Consider the following 19,214-nt stretch of genomic DNA (forward strand, 5'->3'; position numbering starts at 1 on the left):
ATAAAAAAAAAAAAAGCTAGGTGTAACCCCTGTACCTGTAACCCCAGCACCGAGGGGTGGGGCAAGGACTGGAGTGTTGCTGGGGCTTGCTGGCCATCAGACTAGCTCTAGGGTGAGTACAAATTCTGTCACAAAGGGAAAGAGTGGGATGCCTGATGTCCCCTCCAGCCTCCTTGCCTGCCTGGAGCACAGTGGCCTTCACAGGGGCATGTGTGCTCAAGAGCACACACACACACACATACACACACGCACATGCCACATGCACACACAGGAACACACAGATTTTTTTTTTAACTTTGAGCTGTTAATTACGGAGCAGATGCCACTACCCACGTACAAAGCCAAGCTCTCTACAGGTGTAACCTCGCTTTCTCCTAAAAGCAGCCAGTCACTCTGCTACGTGACAGCCACAGCACGTTTCTCCATTCAACTTGGACCAGATTAAGAAGACTATGAAAATAAGACATTTTATATAAAGCAATGCTTACATTCCCCACCACCAACAGCAACAAATTCTCTCTTATTTCTGACACTCATTCTTTGGTAATACGAAATACACTTTGTTAAACATATGATCGATGTACTATGAGAAACGTTTAATTTATTGCATTGCTCCTCCCATCCCAATATTTATAGTTATGGTTTTTCATTGGCAGTATTGTTACTTTAAAAACATGCGCTGGGGCTGGAGACACAGCTCAGCAGTCGGAGGCCTGACTGCTCTTTCAGAATACCTGGGCTCAATTCCCAGCACCCACACGGCAGCTCACACCTTCTGTAACTCCAAGATCGACACTCTCTCACACAGACATGCATGCAGACAAAACATCAACGCACATAAAATAAAAATAAATTCTTTAAAAACGCGCATTCAGAGCCGGGCGGTGGCAGCACACGCTTGTAATCCCAGCACTCTGGGAGGCAGAGGCAGGCGGATTTCTGAGTTCGAGGCCAGCCTGGTCTACAGAGTGAGTTCCAGGACAGCCAGGGCTACACAGAGAAACCCTGTCTCGAAAAAGCTAAATCAAGAAAACAAAAAAGCAAAAAAAACAAAAAAACAAAAAAAAAAACCACGCACTCAATGTTTATCAGGACCCGAGGGAAAGGAGAGAATGGACAGTTGTCCCTGGGTACAGAGATGGAACTTAGAGTAATAGAGTGGAGGGAATGTTCTGGAGGCAACCATCGTGAGTGAACTGTGCATTTTGAAATCACAGTGGGAAATGAACGAATGCTATATCCGAGTAACAAAACAATTCAAATTGGGCACATTAATGGGGCAAAGGATAAGTCTGAGGCCAGTGCTGTGAACAAACCCATTAGGCATAGTTCAAGTAATGTGCCCAAAACCAGTGGGGGAAGGAGGATGGCTCAGGGGAGGGGAATGGAGGGAGGGAGGGGAACCTGGATGGGGGTGAACTAGGAGAAGTGGGGGAGGGGCACGGGGCAGGGAAGGGCGTGGTACGACAGGACACAGGACACAAGTTTTCTCCCGCATAGTTCACTCATTCCTGTTAGGCAGAACATATGATCGTAACCACTCCCACCCTCTGTCAGCTAGTTGTTTTCTTAGGGACGGGATGTTGCTCCAGGCACAGTCCTTGCTGTTAGGAACCCGATATCCAAGAGCCATCCATCCCAGCTCACCTTAAACAGCGCATGGACTTCATGGGCTTCATTCTCCAGGGCCCAGAGTCGCCTCCGCGCAGCTTCCTGTAAGGCTGCGTTGACGCACCTCCTGGAGCGACTCTTCACCGAGAATGAGAGCACCAGCTCTGAAAGAGAACAGAGGTGCACGGCTGGATGCACAGGAAAGAGAAGCAAGAACTCGGGGCGTGGGGTGGGACATGTATTCCCTACAAGCCTTGAAGTGGTGTCCTCCACGGACAATAGATCAGAGCAGGCTAAAGGAACTCCCAAGCTCCCTTTCAAGTGCGCCCCCTAGGGGCAGGGAAAGACACTGCACAGTGGTTATTTCTATGTGTGTGCTAACATAGAACCAGCTAGGGCAGACATTGATTCTAGGGGATAGTATGTAAACATTCGGAACAAAAAACACTTTAACAGGGGCTGGAGAGATGGCTCAGTGGTTAAGAGCACTAACTGCTCTTCCAAAGGTCCTGAGTTCAAATCCCAGCAACCACATGGTGGCTCACAACCATTCATAATGAAATCTGATGCCCTCTTCTGGTGCGTCTGAAGACAGCTACAGTGTACTTAGATATAACAATAAATAAATCTTTTAAAAAAAATAAAGAAAGAAACACTTAATCCAAACTGAAGGGAATGCATTTACACAACAAATTTATAATAGATAATAAACATTATCTTATGAGTTGTGTGGTGGTTTGAATAGGAATGATCCCCAGAGATTAATGTGTTTGAATGACTGGCCCATAGGGAGTGGCACTATTAGGATGTGTGGCCTTGTTGGAGGAAGTGGGTCACTGTGGGGGGCAGGCTTTGAGGTCTCAGATCCTCAAACCCAGTGTGACACAGTCACTTCTGCTGCCTGTAGATCAAGATGTCAGCTTTCTCCAGCAGCATGTCTGCCTGCCTGTTGCCATGACGATAATGGACTAAACCTCTGAATTGTAAGCCAGCCCCGATTAAGTGTTTTCCTTTATAAGAGTTGCTGTGATCATGGTGTCTCTTCCCAGCAGCAGAAACTCTAACTCAGACAAGTTGTTTGCACACATATTCCCAGCATGTTTCTCCTGCTCCATTACTAACGTTTCTCATGACAACCAAGGAAGATGTTAATAACCCATCTTTAACTTCTTCAGAGTGCCTGTTCTTTTCACAGACACTCCTTGAAGCCTCCTGGGAGTCTGTTTAGATGTGTGGGTACAACAAAGAGTACAGTTAACTCCTGTTCCCATGACTGGTGTTAGGCATGAAACCAGCCTACCCAGTATTCCTTTCCCTGGGGAAAAGAACTATGGCTACAAGAACCTGTAATAGGATCAAGAAACAGTGATAACCAGCTTCATATGTGTTCAGAGGTTTCATAAAAGACCACCTGGGATATTCTTTTGATGCAGTAATTGTCTTTTCAGAAATAGCTTCTTCAGATGTTAAGTACCCTTTTCATTAATAATAATCCAACACAAGAAACAGAAACACTGGGCTGGGTTCACAGAAATCTCTCTTTACATCCCAACTTGTCTGAAGCCAGGTTATAGAAAAAGCCCCTATATCCTGCAAGTGCCGTCCACAGGATAGCCTGGACTCCATCCCATGAAAAGCCCATTTTCAACCTAAACATGCTGAAAGTGCTGTCTGTGGCTGCAGGCCAGCTCCCACACACGTTTAAGGGACCTGCATCACGTTAAGAGGCTTCTCCTTCCACTCAGATCCTCTCTGGCCTGTGTTCCCTCCACCCTCCTCAACCTCTTCACATCTGGTGAGTCCTCCCAGCCTCCCTCTGGCAGGCCAACTTCCAGGATAAGTGATAGCACAACCAAGAAGCCAGGGATGAGCCTCAGCACCTGAGGTTCAGGGCTTAGCTCTGCCCCTCAATGGCTGTGCGGCCCTGAGCAGTTAACCACCTCTGCATGCTCGATAGTCCTGTTAGGAAGATGGCTTTCTTCTGGGCTCCTAGGGCCTTGCAGAGACTGAACCAACCGTCAGGGAGTCAGTGTCGGACTGACCCAGGCCCTCTGCATGTGTGTTATGGTTGTGTAGCTGGTCTTCTTGTGGGTCTCCTAACAGTGGGAGTGGAAACTGGCTGTGACTCTTTCGCCTGCTTTTGGGACCCTTTTCCTCCCAGTGGACTCCCTCGTCCAGCCTGGATATGATGGGAGGGGACTAATCGTATTGCAACTTGATAAGTCATATTTAGTTGCTATCCCTGGAAGACCTGCCTTTTCTGAAGGGAAACAGAGGAGGAGGAGTGGATCTGGGTGTGGGGGAGGGAGATGGGTGCTAGAAGGAGAAGGGGGAGGGGAAACTGCAGTCAGGATGCACTATATGAAAGAGGAATTATCTTAAAAAGGAAAGAAAAATGGTTTAGATAAAAACCTGTTACACGGCTTGAAAGGGTCCTTTTAAATGAGCTATGTATATATCTCTTGACCCATATTAAATGTTCAATACATTCGAGGCTTCCCACCCACCCCATTACCCCAGAATCCCTGAAATTATCGTTTACTAATGTCCTTATCTGATAAGACTGTTAGCCTTGACAGTAGTTGATACTATGACTTCTATTCTGCCAAACACCATCTTTCTCCTGCCTTACAAAACCTGATGCAACTCCCTCTTAGGGTCTCTTACAAACTCATTGCTGCCCACTGGTGGTATCCTCATTGTGACTTCCCTTATGGTATATGAACCCGTGTATACAAAATGGGGAAAACCTAGGGTCTTTGAGATCGGAGCTGATATTGAGAGCTGAACCTCTCTGCAGGCAGGACCCTATAGTACCTCAAATCACCACACGGGGCAGTAAGTCCATTTCACTCCAGTGATGACAGAAGCACGCTGTAATCCTATTTTAGTCTTTCTGGAAGTCAGCCAGTAATCAGAATAAATTACTGACTCTGTGTAAGGTCGTCTGGCATAGAGCAAGGTTGGCAGCTAGCACCAGGTCTCCCACTTCCACACCGTGACCTTCCTGCAAGTTCAGCCCACAGATTGGGTTTCACCTTACGATGCCCAGTGTTCATCAGCTTTCATGCACTAATAAGGCAAACTGCTGACTTCACCGCCATTCTAGAACGGCAGATGGCAATTCAAGCTTGCAGATGTCAAGCAGGTGACCCAAGAAAATAGTGAGGCTTTTCTCATTATCACTAGGATGGTTTGCTGTGCCTGATGACCTGAGTTTGATCCCTGAGAGACACATAGTGGAAGAGAACCAATTCCCGAATCCTGGTGTGCATACACACACACACACACACACACAGATACAGACACACAAGTAGATGTAATTAATTTTTAAAAAAATAAAAAATATATATCATTTTGACACAATTTTCAATAAGGAATAGGGAGAACCTAGTTTAATAATTATATAATCTATTAAAACTGTTCGTTTCCTTATAAATACCCACAATGGAACTCTCACACAAACCTTGTGGCACACGCAAAGGTACACTTCTGGAAGAGTGTGGATCATGATAGCTACCAACAGGACAAGCCTGGCGGCCTTTCTTGGTTGTCAACCTGACTATATCTGTAATTAACTAAAATACACCTGTGAGGAATTTTTCTTAATTAAATCATCTGGAGTGGGAAGACCCACCTTGAATCTGGATCTTCTAAGGTAAGAAAATCCACCTCAAATCTAGACCACACCTTCTGGTGGTGGCCTGTACAGAGGGCATGGGAGAAGGAAGCTGTAGCTTTCTGATGCTTGCCCTCATTCTCACCAGAAAGTCTATTCCCTCACTGGCATTAGGGTCTACTTCTTTAGGGTCTCAGCATAAACTGAAGACAAGCTGAGACATGCAGCCTCACGGGCTGAGCAATCGTTAGATTGTTGGACTTCATGGCAATAGATGGCCATTGTTGGACTAGCTGGACCACAGCCCTTTGTATGTAAACCCCCTTATACAGTCTATCAGTTCTGTTCCTCCAGAGACCCCTGGCTAAGAAAACAAGAGTTAAGCCTCTTCCTCATCACACATTAAACATATGGCTGTCAAGTCTCCTTCCCTCTGAGACTCTGCTTCCCACCTGACAGGTAGTGATTTGGGTGCAGCTATACAGAAGAGACTGTGTTAAGAAGGGGCCCTGTCAGAATGGGCTCTCACGAAGCCCAGTGTGGTGACGCATACCTTCAATCCCAGCACTAGGAAGGCAAAAGCAGACAAATCTCTGTGAGTTCAAGGCCAGCCTAATCTAATCTACATAGCAAGTTCCAGAACTAACATAGTTGAAAAGAAAAATGGCTCTGTGGTGGTTTGAATATGCTTGGCCCACGGGGAGTAACACTATTAGGAGATATGGCCTTGTTGGAGTAGGTGTGTGTGGCCTTGTTGGAAGAAGTGTGTCACGGTGGGGGTAGGCTTTGGGGGTCCTATGCTCAAGGTCTGCCCAGTGTGGAAGAAACCCTTCTGCTGTTTGCCTGCAGAAGTCAGTTTCCTGTTGCTGCCTTTGGGTAAAGATGTAGAACTCTTGGCTCTTCCAGCCCCATGTCTGCCTGGATGCTGCCATGCTTTCTGCTATGATGATAATGGACTGAACCTCTGAACTTGTAGGCCAGCCCTAATTAAGTATTGTCCTTTATAAGAGTCGCCTTGGTCATGGTGTCCCTCCACAGCAGTAAAACCCTACGATGGGTCCTTACTACCTACCGTACTACAGAAGCTACACTTCTGCCTGTCCTCTGGTTTCTGCTGTAAGGTTTGTCTCAGTTACAGCATTTTCTAGGGAGAATTCTCTCTTTGCGTGTTGCCCTGAAGTCTCAGAAGAGAGGACCTTATGAGATATTTATTACAGGAATATTTTCCATAAAATTGATTTCCAAATCTTTTCTAAAATATTTTGCTTCTAAAATATTCACTCAGAGGCCTTCTACCCAGCCAACTTCATTCTGTATACTCAGGATTTGATCTCATTCTATACAGGCAAGTCTTTATTTTATTATTTACTTATTTAAGAAATAGCTACTCATAACCTAGAATACGTAAGAGACCATGATAAGCATTATATAGAATATAAACAGGTCCTCTGCACATTCATTTCTCAATCTGTGCCTTTGCCATACATTCTCTGGACACAGCTGCACACAAACAACTCCTTGAGGTACCATGTTGCATATGCATTTTATTTTAAATTTAACCCTGTCCTCTATCACCTTAAAAATCTAATCAATGATGTGTTTCTCTAATCCAGAAATTATATATGGAGTTCCTGGCCTGTGCCAAATTCTAAAGAGCTTTGAGTAAGAGCCTGGAAGGTTTGTGAGTGTGCTAATACGATAAACACACACACATACACACACACACACACATACACACAAGGTAACAAGAAACAAGATGAACAGATGAGGATGCTCCCTAACTACTCTGCACGGAAGGTGTTTTTTATTTAATTGCATTTATCTTTGAGATTTGGATACCTTGAGTCATATTCTGTAGCAGGAAACATTTTCCCTTGTTTTCAAGTGAGCGTGTGCCCTCAGTCAATCCAGGTGGATCCTTGGAAGGACCTTCTTTACCTGAAGAAAATAAACCAAAAGATGATCCGTTAACAGTATACACAGGACAGAAGTACAGATTGCAAGTTCCTACCAAGGGTCAGTGGTTGTCCCAGGACTAAGGGCCTAAGAGAATTACTGCCACCATCGCCTTATAGCTACTGCACAGCCAGCTGTTATCAAAGAACTGCCATGCATGCTATCTCAATCCTGCAGCAGCCTGGGTGAAGCCTTTTCATTATAAAGTCCCACCCAGAGGTCAAACTAAGTTCCAGGGCTTAGTCCACTGAAGATGCTCCAGGTATGTGGGGTCTACACAGATCCTATGACTCTAACTGCAGCAAGGTATGAAAGGCCTGGACTGGAGTGAGCAAGAATGCTATCATTAGAGAGATGGCTGAGGAAGAGTTGTAATGTCTGTCCCATGCTGTCCTTGTACCTACCCACAACATAGAGCCCTGTCTAAGAATCTCTATCCTCCCAGCTCTTAAAATTGTTACTGTTTCTGTAGCTATAGAAATAAAAGGCATGGGCTGTAGTTATTAAAGAGTGCTTGCCTAACATGAACAGGCTCTGAGCTCCATCACAAGCACCACTGCCACCAATATATTGCCACCACCAATATAACAGAAGACTGTGGGCTGGTAGGACAGCTCAGTAGGTGAAGGCCATCAAGCCTGAGTCAACCAAACATCCTGATTTCAATCCCTAGAACAGATTTGATACCTGTAAATTGTCCTCTGACCTTTACACACACACACACACACACACACACACACACACACACACACACACATTCATATACACACTCACACAGAAACACCTACACACACTAGGTATAAAAACATATTAAAAGGGAGCTGGATGGGGGGACACAGGATGGGATGAGGTGAGAGGAGTGGTATTTTGATTGCTTAAGGAAGAAAGGAAAGCAGAGAGGGTAACTAAAACGCATGGAGACGTAGACAGAAAGAGTGGACACGCGCCCATTGCTTTAGACACAGTGTGTCCAGCCACCACCCCTGTGCCTTGTACAGTCCGGGGTAGTTCTTTCCTGTAGTGCCCCAATGAACCATATTCACAGCTTGGAGACTACCAAATATAATACATAGTCCATGTCAGGTCTTCACACAGTATGAACCAGAGAACCCAAAAAGTTGGATAACCATGCAAGTCTGGCCTCTTTCACAGTATTGTCCAAATGCAAAGGAGCTTGAGTCTTTAGCACATTAATTTCAGTCTCTGTACTTTGTCCTCTCAGGACAAAATTCCTCAAGAACTGAGCCACTGGACCAGAACTATTAAGCATAACCCACTCCTAAAAAGGTTAGGGTTATTAACTCCACTGGTATTCCTTGAGTCGTTTATTCACTCTCCACAACTGTCTATTAAAATTTAAGTCAGAGGTGAGCAGGCCCATCCAGTCTTGCCATCTGGACCTGTGATTTAAAGGCCCAGCCCAAGGAACTCAAGCAGTCACAATCACCCTAGCTAATGCCTCATACTCCTGCCAAAAGGCTTGGTTTCTCTCCTCTGTGGGCCTCCACGGTGGCATCTTAATGCCCAGGGGTCTCTCCCTGTCTTCCTGGTGGGAGCAGTTAGCAAGTTTGATGCCCAGTAAGAACAAAATGGATGTCAGCTTGAGGAAGCAGAGGGAAGTGTAGCTCTTCATTCAGGAAACACTGTGAGCTGCTCAGAGCCGAAAGAGAAGCAGCTTAGTGGGAAATCTGGCGGGAACAAGTCAGACAGGAATCAGAAGAAACTAAAGCGGGGACTCAGCGGAAATCATACGACCTGAGAAAGAGCACAAATCAGACCTCTCCGTGGACCGATTAAGTGACATTGGACAGGGCTTTTGCCTCATCCGCTTCTGAGGTCTTGCATGTCTCCAGTTATAAGAGAAGGAGGTGCGCAAATCAGAGCTTCGGAACCCTGGTTGTTTATTTGAGTCATACATACATACATGTATATATATATGCACATATATGTATGCTTGTAATTCTTGTTTCAGATAATACAACAGAGTCCTCTTCACTCTGAGAACCCATGATACATACATATATATACACACAGACACACACACACACTACAAATATAGTAAATCTTTTTTTTTAAATTTTGAATAAGACCTGTTCTTAAAATCAGTAGCTTTTAAAGTTTTAAATTCCTATATGATAATATCAGTTTAAGGCAAGGTGGAGAACCACATAAGCAGACTGGGGCCCCTCGGATGTAATGAGGGTCTAATTGGTGATCCACTGAGGCTCCGTGTTTCTGGCATTTCTAAATAGTGTTTCCATCACTGTCCAGAGGAGCACATGTGGAGTGGCAGCTGCTCTCCTGCCCTATGACCAAGTTTAACCGTCTAGTAAAGACCCCAAACAGCTTTTTCCTCTCCTACAGAGAAAACGTTTAGTGTTAATTGCTTATACCATTTAAATATCATGTTTTCTCCACCCCCAGATGCTAGTGTTACTTTGAAACCTGGGTGAGATATAGCTCAAGGTGTTCATGCTCACAAACTCACAAAGATGAGTGGCCGCTGCCCCACCCCAAAGCATTTGCTGTTGGGCCACCACGGCCCCGCCTACCTGGTCACTCATTGTATCCTCGCACAGAAAATGATCTGACAGTAGCAGCCTGTCAAGGGAGCCTACTTTCAGGAAGGAAAATCCACAGTAGTGATGATGATGTGGGACACAGGTCACATGGCCTGTAGGGAGATGCGAGGCTTTCAAACTGTGATTCATTCACAGCCATGTGCTTTAATAGTATTACTTGGGCACTTTTTAAGTTATGCTTTTTACATGTACAGGTGTTTCACCTGCACACATGTCTGTGCACCACTTACATGCTTGCTGCCTACAAAAGCCAGAAGATATCCTACAAAATCCAGAGTGTTATATCATAGGCAGTTGTCAGCCCCCTAACTGAGGGTACTGAGACTAAAACCCAGGTCCTCTGGAAGAATAGCCAGTGCTCCTAACAGCTAAGGCATCTCTCCAGCGTGTAGGTAGCATTTGTTCGTCTGTTTGTTGTTTTAATGTCTGGAGTTAGGGATATAGCTTGGCAGTACAGCACTTACCAAGCATTCGTGAGACTGGGTATTCAATACCCATCCCTGAAGGTAGGGAAGATGGGACATTTTGAAAGATGTCTCTAGAAATAAATTTACAGAAAATACAGATGACTGGGTCACTTAACTTGCCAGTGGTTTCCTAAGCAACAAGGGCAAAGACCCATCCTCCTCCTGAAAATTAATACAAAAACTATAATACATTAAGATTAAGCATTTATGCTGATCGTAGGTGTGGGGAAGAGAGTAAAATGCAGCTGGCAGAGTAAAAGAAAAAAAATGGACAACGCACACATACAGTAGTGAAGGAACTTGAACCTGGAGTTTACAAGAAGGAACGGTGAGAAATCTGCAAGGGGGCTGGGGGGGGGGGGCGGCCTCTCATTTACATAGACAGGTTTGCTGCTCTTGCGGAGGACCTGGGGTTTTCTTTTAAAGGATTTATTTATTTATTTATTTATTTCATGTATGTGAGTGCACTGCCATTGTCTTCAGATACACCAGAAGAGGGCATCAGATCTCATTACAGATGGTGGTGAGCCACCATGTGGTTGCTGGGAATTGAACTCAGGACCTCTGGAAGAGCAGAGAGTGCTTTTTTTTTTTTTTTTTTTTTTTTTGGATTTGGTTTTTTCGAGGCAGGGTTTCTCTGTATAGCCCTGGCTGTCCTGGAACTCACCAGGCTGGCCTCGAACTTAGAAATCCACTTGCCTCTGCCTCCCAGAGTGCTGGGATTACAGGCGTGTGCCACCACCACCCGTCTGAGAGCGCTCTTAAACACTGAGCCATCTCTCCAGCCCCAGGACCTGGGTTTTATTCCCAGCACCCACACAATGGTTCACAACCACCTGTAACTCCAGTTTCGGGGGCTCCAATGCTGCAGCCCTTCTGTCCTTCTCAGGCACCAAGCAGGCATGCGGTACACACATACATACATGCCAGCAAAATGCATAACATACAATGACTACGTGTAACTGGAAAGTCTTTTTAATCTGCAGGACCTGAGCACACAGGGTAGCCATGAGTTCTGCCTACTTGGAGGCAGATGCCATTCTGCACATGCTGGGCAGGTGGGAGGCCAGGCCTGGTCCTCACATACAGGAGGGACAGAGAGATGAGCTCTTTAAGGCAGGGAGCTCTTTAATGATGGGATGGGTATGTAAGCATGCAGAGCTTTAGAACAGTCTTGGCAGTGGAGAGGTATGATGAAAGTGTTTACTCCACTAGGGGGGGCCTTAGGAAGGACCCAGAAGAAGAAGCAGAGGACTCGGAGAGGACTGCAGGAAACCTGTTAGAAAATCAGGGGAGGGGTGGGAGAATGGACTGTAACATCAGTAATGCAACAACGGGAGGGGCTGCAGAGATGGCTCAGCGGTTGAGAGCACTGACTGCTCTTCCAGAGGTCCTGAGTTCAAATCCCAGCAACCACATGGTGGCTCACAACCATCTGTAATGAGATCTTCTGGGGAATCTGAAGACAGCTATAGTGTAGTTATGTATAATAAATAAATAAAATCTTTGGGCAGGAGCAAGCAGGGCCAGAGCGAGCAGAGCCAGAGAAGAAAGAAATAAGTGTCTGAAGACAGCTACAGTGTACTTACATATAATAAATAAATAAATCTTTTAAAAAAAAAAAAAGCAATGCAATGGGAGAGAACACAGTAAATGGTAAATGGCACCCATGTTTTGAAGTAAGAAAAGAGAAGACATCCGGACCTGCCAAATCCTGAAGATAAATACGAGGGGGAAACAATCGTCACAGAAAATGAATGTTGGGAAATTTAGACCTGGAAATAATGAGTGTTGATTTTACCAAGGTCACACTTCAAGTTATCACAAGAGACAGAGCTTACTCAAATCTGGGGCCAGACTTTCTTATTTCTGCTACAGCCGCTGACCTAGGAACTCTAAGGTCAAAGGTCTCTGATGAGAAAAACTTCTCAATGCAGAAACTTGCTGGAGAAGGAGTCCTTCCTCTTTCTCCTCAAATGGTTTCTCTGACCCTTCTGCCACCCCCAAATGGAAAGAAGATCAAGAAAAGCACGATCTTTATTACCTTGTCCACATTTTTTTCCTTTGACCTAGCAAACATCGGCAGTTTTTAAGGTAAGCCCCACATCTCCTTGCAAGGACAAAAAAAAAAAAAAAAAAAAAAAACAGACTGTAACTATAGTTACATCCACCCACATGGATGTAACTCAGTGTAATCCAGAGGGGTAGGCAAGCAAGTTGCATAACAGAAGCATTGTGTTTACTGCGAACTATTTTTATTTTTTTTTGCAGTGACTGAGTGTGTGTGGATAGGTAGTAAGAGGCAAAATATGAAGACCACAGATTCCACAAACATGATTAATTTTGCAGAGTGAGACGTGAGAGTCAGATTGGAGAGAGACATCCGGGGAACCCCAATTATTTATCGAAAAGGAGGAAGAAATGAAGACTTCCTGGTGGCACAAAATAGGGATAGTCAGAGTGGACGGGACTTGTTGTTCCAACGCTTTGCAGTGTCACCGCCACCACGTTCAGAGGTCACTCCATTCCTTTACATCAGGGATGCCCTGTCTATTACTGTGGGTATTCCCCACTCCCTGTAATTGTGTCAATGTGACAGTCACACGAGAAGGCCTGAGAGAGAGAGGCGATGTCTACACACGTCTCTCCTGCGTCTTCAATATAAGAATTTCTGCCAAATCTCCTCAAAGAGGCACTGGAGATAAGGGACAGTGACATTGCTTCCTTCATGCTGTGAAGGGGGTGGAGGGTGGCGCTTGTCAGGTAACTAACAATGGCAAGAAACCCAAAACAGAGTCACAGATACTGGCCAGGACCCTGCTCCCTCCACGTGCTACTGGAAGATTTCTGCAGAAAGTGAGAAACATCACCAGGAGAAGCTACCAGAAGGGTCTATACGGGTGAACACAGCTTGCTGAAGCAGCCTGAGCCAGCTCCCATTACCAGCTCACCCCACGGCAAACCTGGGCAGCCATCGAGGGTCCCACATTTTCTCTAACCTTCCTTGCCTCCCCACAGGCACGAGGACGCATGGCTTGCTCCTCACAGTTAACTCCCACCTAAGCAGACACAGTAGCGGAAACAGCCTAAGAAACTAGAACACAGACCTCTCTCCAGTAGAGAGTAACACATTAGAGGTGAGGTGTGGCCCGTATTCGCTAACAGTAGAACAGCTGACCATCACAGGACGTCATGTGCATGAGACACACTGTCCAATCTAATCCTCCCCGAGAACAGGAACCTCCCCCAAGGTTCCTGTGATCAGCACCACCATTCAATGGCAACACATTGTCAGATAACTGCTAAATCAAAGGTCTGAGAGACTTGCCTATGGTCATGCAACTCGTTCAGAGAAGCGTCTCAGACTTTGTGACATTTCCCTAGGATCCGCCAAGAGTCTGTGATGAAAAATATTTACACCATCTGGCCTCAGATGCATCCCCAGCGACTTCCCTCAGGAAAAGCCTGGTGGGTGGAGCACACCTCAGGAAGAATGGTGTGGAAAGTCTGACAGAATAAATAGTAAGCTGGCTTCTGATGAAACGGTGAACCCAGGGACTCAGCGGTGCCAGCGTCAAAAAGGCAAAAAGAATAAAATTACTGGATGACAGTGCCGTAGAACTACAAGGACAATTTTCCATATCAGTTTCTTAGTTCCACACTGCCGAACTCATGCCAAAAAGGACTCAAATCGGCAGCAGAGCTCCAGCCATTGAAGCTGGAGTTAGCCATCAGGGACAGAGTCCTGGGGCACCTCCACCAGCAGTTTACAGCCTCAGGCTTCATAGGTGACCCCGTGGAACACTGAGAATGTGAGAATGTGGTATGCTAGAGTCATAGAACTATCGTTAACAAGGCCTAGTAGCCGCTATGCATGATTAACTAGCTGTGTGCTGGGCTATTTTCTGTGTTGAAAGTGTAAACGAAATCATGATGTGGCACGAGACCCGTGGGTGAGGAAGCTGAAACAGGGGCATTACATAAGTTACTCAAAGTGAATAAAAGGGCCAAGCTCAAACTCGGAACTTCAGGCCTGAAAGGTGGGCATGGTTGACCACAAGATTATGTGCCTACCTGGAGGCCAAGGCGGAGTTACACCTGGACCCCAGGTCCCTGACTTCCAGATTAGCCCTCACCAGGTCTGTCCCATAACAAAGACAACAGGATTTGGGGAAAAGGTTTGAAAACTCTATAAACCTAGAAATTTGGAGATACAAAACATTCCATGCCGGGTTCAGCGGTTAAGAACACTGAATGCTCTTACAAAGGTCCTGAGTTCAAATCCCAGCTCACAATCATCTGTAATGAAATCTGACTCCCTCTTCTGGAGTGACTGAAGACAGCTACAGTGTACTCATATAAATATAATAAATAAATCATCTTTAAAAAAAACATGGCATGTCTTTTGTGATGTTTGGAGTTAGTTGGTTTGCTTAGTTGGGGGGGTGGGGGGGGGTAGGTCCATTGTGTCCCTTGTCTAAGAAGTCATCATTGGTGGTGTCAAAATGAGTAGGCCAGAACTTCCAGCTTGCTTCAGATTCACTTTAAAAAAGAGACAGACAGACTGACAGACAGAGAATCTCCAAAGTCCTTTTGATGAGCCCAGCTCATAAGACCATAGAGGAAAGCAGTCAATCAAAGGAAAAGCCCTTGGCGAGGGGAACCTCCCAGTGGTGCTCACCCAAACCACAGGAGTGCTACAGGAAGACACGTGACCCTAATAAAGGTGCTCAGCCCCCAGCCCAGCACTTTCCCCTTACTCCTCCCGATGAGCGTCCTACAGTGTAGGAAAAGTCGCAGGAGCTTTCAAAGATATGTCCCATTGTTGTGGTTCGCTGTGACCGACGGTCTGTGCTTTAAAGCTGACCACATCCTAGGTAAGCCCTCAATCTCTGACAAAACCAGGAAGGCTAGTCACCCTGTGCCCAGATTGCTAGACACCTTCTTAGGACAATTTTCCATGACCTCAACTCTACAGGCCAAAAGCCACCGCAGCAGGCAGGAGGGAGGAACCCGCTGGTGTTTCCTCCGCAGCAGAAGCCCGGATGTAAATAGCGCCGAGTGACCCAGGCCAAATTGATGACCATCGTGGGCTACAGAGGAACTCACTGCAGAGCCCTCTTCCTGTCCCAGGGAATCTTGGGAAGAAAGGAAGGAAGGGCTTAGTCACACACTAGGAGTGGCTGCCAAGAGCGGACCTCACTCCCTGCCCACAAAGCACAGCCCCAGCTCACAGCCTGCTTCTTGAGGAAAAGTAGATGCTCCACAGACTTCACTGCCTTTTTTGCACCCAGAATGGGAAACTCCAAACTAGAGAGGGAAGAAAGATAGCCAGAAATTAGAGCCTTCTCCCAGTCTTTGGAAGGACAGTTTTACCAAAGTACCAACTCCCCGAGCCTTTCCTGGACCAGCGCTCTGGCCTAAACCTTAGGCCCCGATCCCCTCAGGGAAACTCACCTGGGCCCCAGGGTAGACTCCGCTCCCCAGGGATACAGAAGCAGCCACCCATGTGTGCACCATCCTCCCTGGGCCAAGGCCCCTGGGAACACCAGTCAGCAGAACCTTGGGAGCCTCCCATCGGAGGTGTCCCTCCTCCCGCCTCCTCCCTGGCACACGAGGGGGGACGGAGGCTGTTGAATGCACAATGCAGCCTTTGATATCCGCCCGCAGAGGGGAGGCCAGGGAGGGTGGGAGGGGCCACTCAGCCTGCAGGCCTGATAGTCCTTGCACTGTCAGGCCTTGGCCTGAGGAGCAGCTCCTCCCTGCCTCTCTACAGATTGCTTCATGCCTATCTGGCTGTGGCACATTCTTCTCATTCTAGGATCCGGACACAGTCCGGTTCTCGTGAGGGTGGCCCCTAGCAGAGGAGGGCAGAGAGCATCCCACGAATCAAGGGCGTTGTTCTGGCTCTCTCCCACAAACGACCCTCCCCGGCTCTCAGAAAGCCTCTCTGCAAACGCCTCCTTGGATGTTTGGTAAAGCCAGACCTGTAACTGAGCATCTGCAGTATCAGCAAGCCAGGACCGGCCAATGATCTGTGGAGTACACAAGCCCCCCCAGTTGTGGACCCCACCCCCCAAAGTTCTGAAGGGAGAGAATCCAGGAAATCACCTAGTGCTACCAAAGGCTTGATGCCTGAAGGACCAGACTATGCAAAACATTTAAGGTGTCAGGCATTCGTAAGAACTGGTCATGCTAGACCAACCTCTTTTCTGTTTCAATCGGGCAGTGAAACAGGGGAGTGCATTCCACACAAGGAGGCTGAGTCTCAGAAAAATCTCTCAGGAGATCGCTTACAGGAGGGAGATTGAACAGGCCACAGACCCCCAAGACTGCTCAGGGCACATGACTGCTCTAAGGAGCCATTCTCAGGATCGCTGGGCACTGACTTCCCTCCCTGCCCAGAGCAAAGGTCTGCAGGAACACCCAAGGACAAGAAGGTGCTTGCTGAGAGAGGCAGGGTTCTGGCTGGCTTGTGCCTCAGGAGACTGAACTTTCAGGTCTCACAAAGCTTTTAGAAAGGGCAGTGACCTGGTCAGGTTTACATTCCGGGGGGAGCCTTAAGTGACAGTGTGAAGGACAAGAGTGTCCTGGAATAGTCAAGAGAGTCCTCAGCAAGTACCGGGTCAGCCTAGGGGCACACAGCACACAGGATCTCCAGCAGGCCCCTACTACAGCTCCCAAGACTGTATGCTAATAGGTTATGTGTCCATCAGAGACTGTTTTCCATGAGCCAAACACTCATTATATATTACTTAAGTAACATAGGAGTACACACACACACACACATACACACTCACATACACATACACACACACTCACACAAACACACACACACACACACATCCCATTTACGAATGTCAGACTTAGTCCCTGGAGCTCCCCCCCCCCATTCCAAGTTGGTTCAATGGTTTGAAAGTATCGCCTTTCTGACGTGGGAGTTCTTCCCACAGTGATAGATCCCAAGGAACCCTCTGGAGCAGCCTCCACAGTGGAAGGCATAGTGGAAGAGGGTGGCTGGGGATAATAAGAACTCACAGGGGTGCGGTCCCTTGATCCCAGCCCCCTCATGGTGGGTGTTTTGTCTTTGCACCACTGTTTCGAGTATGTTTTCCATGACATGTAGCATGCCCTCCCCTAACTGAAACCCACTCAAGAAGAAAGGGTAAGTGTTCTTTAGAAAGCAGCCATTCAAAGACTCTGAGAGGAGCCCAGGAACCCAGCAATGAAGAGCACCCAAGCAAATGTGCAGGCTGATTCCTTCTGTGGGATTCACCCACATGCTGCTCTCACACAAGGACCACGCAGCCAGAAACAGGAAGGACCAAGACCCAGATCCACTGTCCCAGAGGACACCCTGGGGCAGCTGCGTGAGACAGCCATTTTGGCAAGTCTGAAATGGACTGCCCATTCTTGAGGAAGTCCTTACTTCCCTCGAGATGCAAAGACCTCAATTCTGTTCATGAATTGTTCTGAGGACTCTGTCAAAACAAAGAGATTTCTGGACCGAGAAGCGGGAGGGGCAAAGGTCCTGTGGCAGGCTCCTGGGTTGCATGTTACAGGAAGCACTGGGGCCAGAGTACAGGGAGGGAGGGATTTGTGGGTGAGCGACAGACCACAGCAGCAAACCGCTCTGGTCTCCATGCTGGAGCCAGCGTTCCCTGCAGTCAAAGAAGGTTTTACTTAAGATACTTATTTTCTTTTGTTCTCCTCTTTTTGAAAAACCTCAGAATCAAACCCAGGGCCTCATGCCGGCACACAGGTACTCTTATTGAGCTGTATACACCCAGCCTGTATCATGTTTTTAATCTTAGGATGAATTTCTTGAGATCCAACTCCACCCTGAGGGCCTCTGTAGCTACCTTTACGTTGGTCAAATTCCTGTGATAGCTTCCTGCTGAAGATTACAATTCCCAGCCTCCCTTGCAGACCACGGATGTCATTTCCACCCCTATGAGAGATGACATTCCATCCTCACAGTAGGCATTTTGGCCAGCCATACATGTGATTGGTAAGACCTGCCTTCACCATGAATAAACATGGCCCTCCGAAGAGCAGAGCAAGCCCTCACCCCACCCCAAATTGCCTTCTTAAATAATCTAAACAACCTGGGCACCAGAAGCTTTGTAAGCTGGCACAGAACCAACCATTCCAAAGGATGTAGCCACAGTCTGGTGCATGAGGGGACAAACCCATGAAGAGTTTGCTCAGTGTTTCCCCCGTGAACAAGTGAGAGAATTAGTGTGCTGTCTAAATCACGTTAGACGTCTACACATTGAAATGGTGGGCCTTGAGAAACAAGCTTTGGAAGAGCTAGCTGTCTATGTGGGACGTTAAAGAGAGCCTTTGACAGGTGTGCCTAAGCAAAGACAGAAGCAGGAACAGGAGATCAGAGGGGTTTATCAGCCACTGATTTTGGCAGAGGGAATCGGGCCGGTAAAATGTCTAAGTATAACTGAATTCCTGGGAAGGAAGTGTCTTTATAGCAGGTGTACTGGCTAGTTTCATGTCAACTTGACACAAGCTAGAATCATCAGAGAGGAGAGAAACTCAATTGAAAAATATGCCCCCATAAGACCCAGCTGTAAGCTTAACTAGTGATTGATAGGAGAGGACCCAGGTGTTTATGGGTAGAGCAATCCCTGATCTGGTGGTCCTGGGTTCTCTAGAAAAAAACAGGCTAAGCAAGTCATGAGATGCAGGCAGCACTCCTCCGTGGCCTCTGCATCAGCTCCTGCATCCAGATCCTGCTCTGCTTGAGTTCCTGTCCTGCCTTCCTTTGATGATGAACTGTGATGTGGAAGTGTACGCCAAACAAACCCTTTCCTCCCCAAGCTGTTCTAGTCATGGTGTTTCATTGTAGCTGGATTCACACTTCACACTAACCAAGACAGCAGCTGACCCCACTGTGTCCATGCTGCTAATAGAGAAGAGATTTAGGGAGAACCTGACAGCCACTGGGTGTCTCTGCAGAGAAAT

General features: G+C 46.9%; 1 protein-coding gene across 7 annotated transcripts in view; it reads right to left on the bottom strand.

Annotated features, from left to right (window-relative positions):
* Sh3tc2 (SH3 domain and tetratricopeptide repeats 2) overlaps positions 1 to 15,904 on the bottom strand; it is a 63,724-nt gene extending 47,820 nt beyond the window's left edge. For 2 of the 7 annotated variants that reach the window (XM_052155225.1, XM_052155224.1), the window contains exons 1-3: positions 15,693 to 15,902; positions 7,070 to 7,168; positions 1,648 to 1,775 (exon numbers count right to left, since the gene is read on the bottom strand). In XM_052155225.1, coding sequence (XP_052011185.1) covers positions 1,648 to 1,775; positions 7,070 to 7,168; positions 15,693 to 15,813 — 348 coding nt within the window. In that variant the 5' untranslated portion in view covers positions 15,814 to 15,902. Of the gene's footprint in view, positions 1 to 1,647; positions 1,776 to 7,069; positions 7,169 to 9,738; positions 9,833 to 15,469; positions 15,546 to 15,692 lie in introns of those variants that run through there. The other 5 variants (XM_052155222.1, XM_052155223.1, XM_052155228.1 and 2 more) reach the window with 5 other exon arrangements.
* Positions 15,905 to 19,214: the final 3,310 nt, after the last annotated feature.

This window comes from Apodemus sylvaticus, chromosome 13 (genome assembly GCF_947179515.1).
Source record: "Apodemus sylvaticus chromosome 13, mApoSyl1.1, whole genome shotgun sequence".
NCBI lineage: Eukaryota > Metazoa > Chordata > Mammalia > Rodentia > Muridae > Apodemus > Apodemus sylvaticus.